At 36.5% G+C, this 7,582-nt stretch overlaps 1 protein-coding gene across 1 annotated transcript; it reads right to left on the minus strand.

Annotated features, from left to right (window-relative positions):
• Positions 1 to 257: 257 nt before the first annotated feature.
• Positions 258 to 6,890, minus strand: LRRC8B (leucine rich repeat containing 8 VRAC subunit B). The gene is made up of 3 exons (XM_029286473.1): positions 6,768 to 6,890; positions 2,318 to 4,477; positions 258 to 795 (listed from the first exon to the last, which is right to left on the minus strand). Exons 2-3 carry the CDS (start codon positions 4,451 to 4,453, stop codon positions 523 to 525), a joined length of 2,409 nt encoding a protein of 802 aa, XP_029142306.1. The 5' UTR covers positions 4,454 to 4,477; positions 6,768 to 6,890; the 3' UTR covers positions 258 to 522.
• Positions 6,891 to 7,582: the final 692 nt, after the last annotated feature.

Consider the following 7,582-nt stretch of genomic DNA (forward strand, 5'->3'; position numbering starts at 1 on the left):
ATACAATAATCTGGATATAGTTCATAGCATCCCAATGAAATTTCATTATGCCTATGTGGGGAAACACTCCTATGTTTCATAAACAGAAGTGAACATTTAGTTCTGAAACAGATTTTATACTGTATAGGAGAGCTTTCACGAATAGCCTCTCCTTCCCTCTATACTGTATATACCAACAGATATGAAAAAAATGTACCGGTATTAGTTGGTCCTTACAACAAACTATTTAAGAACTTCCATGTATGGAAAAGAAAAAAAAAACACTTTTCTAGACCTGAATAATGTTATTCAATCTCGGTTACTTAAGTACTGATTACACTAACCACTTAATTTTCTGCACATTAATTTCAGGTTTGAATGAAATGCATGCAGATACTTGCCAGGTCTGTATTTCTGCTTAGGAGTTTAATGTCGATTTATTATTAGGAAACTGAAGTCAATGGGCAGACCTGTGTTTCTCTTCTTTCGTGTATATTTTTCTTTGAACCATGATTTTTGTCCACATGCACACTTTTCTCAAACTCAAACTTTGTCCAAGCATATCTGTACATGCTCTGATACTCGAAGGGGGAGTGTTTTTAGCAAGCATTCTTCTACAATTAGACAACTCCGTTTCAGAGAATTACATTCCTCTAGCTCAGCAGGAAGTAACTCCAGATAGTTTCCTTTGAGCTCCAGCTGAACAAGGCTGGAAAGCTCACCAACTCGAGGGGACAAATGCATTAGGCTGTTATGTCCCAGAAGAAGGTACTGTAGCTTTTTGCACTGGAATAATTCGTCAGGAAGTTCTTCAATCTAAAAGAAACAAGTAATAAAAAGATGTTTTCAATTTGCAAACCAGTCCTTAAAATACACCATGCAAACATAGTATAAGGCAGTGTTTCTCAACCTTGACAATTTTAAGGCATGTGGACTTCAATTCCCAGAATTCCACAGCCAGCAATGCTGGCTGTGGAATTCTGGGAGTTGAAGTCCACATGCCTTAAAATTGTCAAGGTTGAGAAACACTGGTATAAGGAATGTCCTCAAATTATAACAGTGTTCACACTTTCCTTCTTCTTTCAAAGGTCATATTAATCAAATGTATATTTTTAAATAAATCCCACAATAGTAAACATTACATGTAATTGTTAATTCACTAGCATCCCAGGATAATGTTTCAAGATCCAACATATTGGATCTTGTTAATTCACTCTTTAAAGCCTATTGCCAAACAAAGACTTGCAATGAACAACTGAGTAGTCTGCTGCAAATCTCTAAAATATGAGCAAGTATCACTACTCATATGGCCTCCCTCAGGGAATACTAACTGAAGGCAGGAGGAGGTAATTTGATTTTACAAAATGGCTTCTGCAAGGGCAGCAGGAGGAAAAAAGAAAAAGAAAATGCATAGATACTGGCTACTAAGATTTGAGATTAAATTGGAACACCTGCTAAAAAAAAGAGCTTTTAATGAAAGAGAATTTCTTGTAAGTACCAGAGAGTTGAGATTTCATTCCTGAATCACTAAAAATAGATAAAAAGTTACTTCCTAATATAATTAGTGGAAATGAGTTTCCCTTACTAAAACAAGGAGAGCAGCACCACATTTAAAAAAAAATGTTTTTTTTTCCTTTCTGCACCTGTACGTCATCTCTTCCAATGAATACTAGTAAGATTTAGAAATGCTGTCCTTTATATTCTCAAAAGAATTTTGTATGACTTGAGACGCACCATCACTAATACGGTTTGTCTATGATTGTAGACTTTGGAACCCTCACGTGATATAAAGACACAGCATTCTACAACAGAATCCTTTGATAAACACAGAGAGCACCATTAGTTCTTCAACAATCAGTCCTACTACTGGTAGATAGTTTCTGTTTGTTGCCTTCAAGTCAATCTTGACTCCTGGGAACTGCCTACACAAGTCCCTGCAGTTTTCTTGTAGTGGTCTGGCCATTGCCTTCTTTTTAATAGGGCTGAGAGAGGGACTGGCCAAGGTCAACAAGCTGGCTTCACGCCTAAGGTGAGACTAGACCTCATGGTCTCCCGCTATTTAGCCTGGGGGCTTAACTGCTACATCAAACTGGTCACTAGGTAGACCAGTGATGGCGAACCTTTTAGAGACCGAGTGCCCAAACTGCAACCCAAAACCCACTTATGCATCATCGGGTGCCGGGTAGGCGTGGCCCATTGGGTGGCTGTGGCTGTGGTGGTAACCTGTAGATCAGAGTTCAGTCAAAGATGGGTACAGTATAAATGAGAGGAAACAATGAGGAGGATCTGGAAAAATACTTCAATATTCACTTAAAAGAAAATATTAGCTTCTACTTACATGATTCTTTGTCACAGCAAAGTACTGCAAATTTGCTAAATATTGGATTTCATCAGGAACAGAGGTTAGCTTATTGTAACTCAGATCCAGATGATGTAGCTTTATGCAAAGAAAGAGTTGCGGTGGGATTTTTTTAATGTTATTGTGATTTAAATAGAGCTGTTCTAAGTTTGCTAAGGTACCAATCTGCACAGGGATGTAAGATATTTTGTTGTGCCACAACTTCAGGCAAGAAAGATTTTCAAGGTGCTGAAAGCTAATAATTTCTTCTACTGTTCGGAGATTGTTTTCTTTCAAATCTATTTCACGCAAATAGTTTAGGCTGAAAATAGAATGAGGAATGCGCTCCAAATCACAGCTGATCAGTTCTAAGATTCTCAGGTTTAAGAGCTTCTTCAAGTTGGTCAACACTAACAGTTTTCTCCCCTCATTGTCAATAGATAATTTCTGCAGTGAAGGCAATTGGTCTGTAACCACCTGAGGAATGCGGGAAAGGCTGTTCTTTAAATGAATTGCTTTCAGATTTACAAGGTCTTGAAAACCCTCATTGCAGAAGCCATTCTGGGGTTCTGGCACATAACATCCAGTCAAGTACAGTTCCTGTAAATTTTTAAGATAGAATACCCAGCGTGGAATCTTTCCCATATCAACAGATTTTAGACGCAGAATTTTTAGATTATCTTCGAGGAAGTGCAGTGCTGGATATTCTACAGTTAATGATGAATGATAAATGTTTAGTTCTTTCAGATTGGATAGCTGGTTTAGAGATGGTGGAAGTTTAACCTCAGGAATAAGCTCTAGAGTCAGAACCTCTATCTCTGTGAGTTCAAAGACATCATCTGGAAGACCACTAAGCATAAAAAGATGAAGTTCCATTTTGTCTTGAGGGTTTCGTACCAGCTTGCTCTTCAGTCTCTCTAGAGACCACTCGTTATTGAGACTAATTTGCTTCAGCTTATTTTCACTCACCTCAGAGAGAAATATTGAGAACCGCTTTGAATACAGAGGGTCGTACTGGTCTGCCAGGTGAAGAATAAAGGCAAAGTCATTTTTTACATCAGGGATATCACTGTAATTACTCTGCTCCCTCAGCTCCTCAAAAGAATATTGTTTAAGTGAACTTCTCAGCATCCATAACAAACTGTAAGTGCATGTCAGGCCATATAAAATCACCAAGACAACATAAAATGAAGCAAGCACTTTGAAAATTTCGGCCAGTGAATAAACACATTGGTATCGCTTGTAGCCAGTGAAGGTTTGAATATCAACTGTACAATCAATTTCTAGGTTAATAAAGGTTAAATAATATGGAACATAAATCATTATTAAAATGAACACAACGACCTTGATCACAATCTGTTTTAGATACACTCTATAAATGACATCTTTCTGCTCAACATGTACCCTGAATCGCTTCACTTTCTCAAATATTGATTTTGCTTGTTCCCCTTCTCTTCGGTCAAGAACATTTGATGTGCTCTCTCTTCCAGCAGTTTCTAGTCCGGTCTGTGAGTAGGACATTGATTGCCTCTTGCTCTCCAGCTCTGCCATGTTGCTTGGGGAGGGAAGAAATGTTTTGGATTTGGAGCATGGCACAGTCCTCACAGATTGTTCAGCAACTGTTTCTGATAGGGCACGTGTGGTCCAAGGGGAATCGAAACATTTGTGAAGTATGGCTACAAAATGCTCTAGCCTTGAACTTGTGCTGGGATAGTAAAGCCAGAAATTACTGCAAGCTGCAAAAATGAAAGTGTGGAGAAGCACTAAGTATGGGAAAAATTTGGCAAACCAGTGAAGTTCTCTCTCGTAACACACGGCATCAATGTAAGAATACTGCTGCCTATGAAGATAATTCTGGATTTGAAGAGGACGAATTTCTGGTGTTGCAGAGGTGAAGGATTCATTGATGTTGCTTTTAATCAAATGCCAAGGCACTGCACAATGATTGTCAAATTCAAGCTTGCAAGGAAGACAACATAACAATCTAGTCTGAGTGAGTTGAAGAGCCCCAGCAAGGACGGCAACAAGCAGCATTATCATGGTAAGATAGTAGCAGAAAACATCCCACCATGGTTTCAAGATGTGAAATGATGCCTGGACATCTGCTAAGCATCTGAGTTCAGTTAATGTAATCATGATTTACTTATGACGCAGTAGCAACTGGAAAAGAAAAAATAAAGGAAAATGCTTAGCTAAATTAACTGGATAGAAAGGAAAATTCTATTACGCTAAACAAAATAGTAGCATCGACATTTTAAACAAATGACAAGTCTTTAAATATTATTTCATAATCTACATGGAGTAATGCAATTTATATTTAATTGCAATTTTGTCGTAAATGAAACATTTCTATGAATTTGTCATTTTTTTTTTGTCCTTAAAGATAAATCCTACCTGTTACTGGCAAGCATTAACTCAATTGTGGTACAAGACTTAGTATTCTACATTCCCCCCCCCCTTTGATTCAATTATGTCTGATTCTTGGAGACTGCCTGGACAAATCTTCATTTTCTTGGAAAAAATTTTTAGAACGAGTATGTATATGTGGTAAAGGAGAAGTCGAAGATATATCACATGTTTTATTGTACTGTAAGCTATACCAAGTTTATAGGACAGTATATATTCTCCCCTTATTAGAGAGATTGCCAGGGAGGGCAGACAATTTTTATGTAGGCTTTCTCCTCCAAGACTCAAACCCTTCTATCACGCATGCAGTGGCAAAATACTGTGTTGCGGCAATGTCCACAAGAAAAAAATTGGTTACAGATCTATAGTTGTCAACTTGTGCCAATTTTTGGGAGATATCTCTAATAATGTTTGGAACATTATATTTACTCACACATTAATCGGCTATCCACTCACGTAAACTAGGGAGGGACCCTAACATTTTGAGAACATGTATTTTCTTAACAGGGATGTTATTATTTACTATTAATGTTAGTACTATTTTTACTATTATTATTATTATTATTATTTAATATATTGTAAAAAGCGATGGCTATTGCTGGTCTACGACCGTAATAAAGTTTATTATTATTTTAGAAGTGGTTTGCCCTTGCCTCATTCCTAAACTGAAAGAGAGTAACTACCTCGAAGTCACCCAGCTGGTTTTGTGCCGAAGGCAGGACTAGAACTCAGTCTCCGGATTTCTAGCATGATGCTTTAACCCAGTGGTGGCGAACCTATGGCACAGGTGCCAGAGGTGGCACTCAGAGCCCTCTCTGTGGGCACACGCGCCGTCGCCCCAGTCCTAGGCCTTCAGCTGGGTTTTATAAAACCTTTCCACTTTAGGCCTCCGCCATGTGCCAAAAAAAAAAAAAGGTTCAATCAGTCAATTTCAACTTCTCGTGGGAAAAAAAAGTTCTTGCAAAGTTGGAATTGATTGATTGAACTTTTTAGTCCCACCCAGTCTGCCGTTACCACTGCAGCCATGCCCACCCAATGGGCCACACCCAGCCAATGGGCCACACCCACCCAGCATTCGACAATGCATAAGTGGATTTTGGGTTGCAGTTTGGACACTCGGTCTCTAAAAGGTTTGCCATCACTGCTTTAACCACTGCATTAAATTGGCTCTTTTTCTGAGATATTAATATTCTTTTCAACTACACTCATTTTGCATGAAGAAAGAAAGTGGGCTATTGCTATCCTATTTACAATTAAATTACTTATTCTTCAGCACTGGAAGGATAAACCTATGCCTCAGTTACTTGGTGGTCTACAGAGCCAATGTTAGTAGCAACATATGAACAAGATACATGTATTTCTTTTTGGTTTTTAGCTTTTTATTGTAATTACGTACTTTTATTTGTTTTCTCAATTAAACTAATAAAATCAATTTATTGTGCAGTACTGTAAAAAATAAATTTACAATTTAATCTATTTAGTCAAATTTTCTTCGGGTTTTGTTTGTTTGGCATACATATTCCCAGGAATTTCTCCTTTTTAATTTCAGTTTTTTAATGGTACATAATATTTATACGGTTAACTGCTAAATCAGATTATACAAAGTATGATTTGTTTATACTATTTACATTACTTTAATCAAGGAGCAAACAAAAAAACATTGTGTTCACAATGCATTATTCCTGTACTGAATTATTTGCTTTAAATTACACATTAAATGAAATGATAGGTCTCTTACTTTGAGCAGCCTTTCCTGCTCTGTTTAAAGAGAACATTTCTTAAATAACTTGAAGTTGCTATGATACAAATCTGCATACTGGCACAGAAGCAGTTTCTTGAGACTGTTGTCCATTTCCTTGAGAACATTTCACTGCTAAGTGTGAGGATTTTCACTGAATTTGTTATTCATGAATGGCACAAAAACTATCTTGTTGGTATAGATATCTGTGATTATAATGACTTCTGAACATGCTAAATAATAACAAATAAAGACTCCTGATATAAATGGGCAATGTATATGTTGGAAATATTAATTTGTACTTACTTTCCTAATTGAATGGGATAAAACATAGAAGTACCATTTTCAATCAGGCGGTCTGCATCTTTTAAAACTCCTTAGGCATGCCATCTTCACAACTGTCTTCATCCTGAATATCAACATACAACAGACAAGGATTTAAAATTGACATTGCCTATATTGCTAAACATATAACCACATTCAGTGTTGTGTCAGAATTTTGGAGATACCGTGTTGCAAAGAGAATCTTTGTTTCTAGGATTATATTAATAATTAGTTACATAATATATGGATTTATTATTGAACAAAATTATCTGTTTCAAAATTTAAAAATAATATTTATAAGTTTGCTCTCAATCAATTTATAAAATGCAGACAAGGGATAAAACTACAAACAGAAAATACGTGTAGTATAAAAAAAAGTCCAATTAAATCAAATTTAGAAAATGAGAAAGTTTTTCATCCAAAATTCATGAAATGTCAAACCTCTACTTAACATCTCATCCTAGTTAGCATGCCATTATGGTAATAACACTTACGTAAAATTATATTCAGATGTAAGCATTAGGAGAGTGTTAATGTGAAAGTTACTTATCACATAAAGAAATAACAAGCAAATGTCATATGGCGTAATTAATTACTTACTTTTGGTAATGACTGTTATACTACTTAGTCAGAAACACCATTCCTGACATAAGTTGCAAGTAAAGAATTAGCAATAACATGTTCCATAAAGCTGGTATAAAGCTAGGTAAATAGCCCTACATTTTCAGAAGGGTTTCACCCTTCGTAGATATTTCTAAAGGTCCCTTAAATCATCTTGAAGTTCTATGCTGACTAGT

This window comes from Protobothrops mucrosquamatus, unplaced genomic scaffold (assembly GCF_001527695.2).
Source record: "Protobothrops mucrosquamatus isolate PMUCROS unplaced genomic scaffold, P.Mucros_1.0 scaffold3800, whole genome shotgun sequence".
Classification (NCBI taxonomy): Eukaryota; Metazoa; Chordata; class Lepidosauria; order Squamata; family Viperidae; genus Protobothrops; species Protobothrops mucrosquamatus.

Coding starts and splice junctions, on each gene's coding strand:
- LRRC8B (XM_029286473.1), bottom strand. CDS start 4,453: ATGATTACATTAACTGAACTCAGATGCTTAGCAGATGTCCAGGCATCA. Junction 796..2,317: donor TTGCTGTGACAAAGAATCAT/GTAAGTAGAAGC, acceptor TGTTTCTTTTAG/ATTGAAGAACTTCCTGACGA.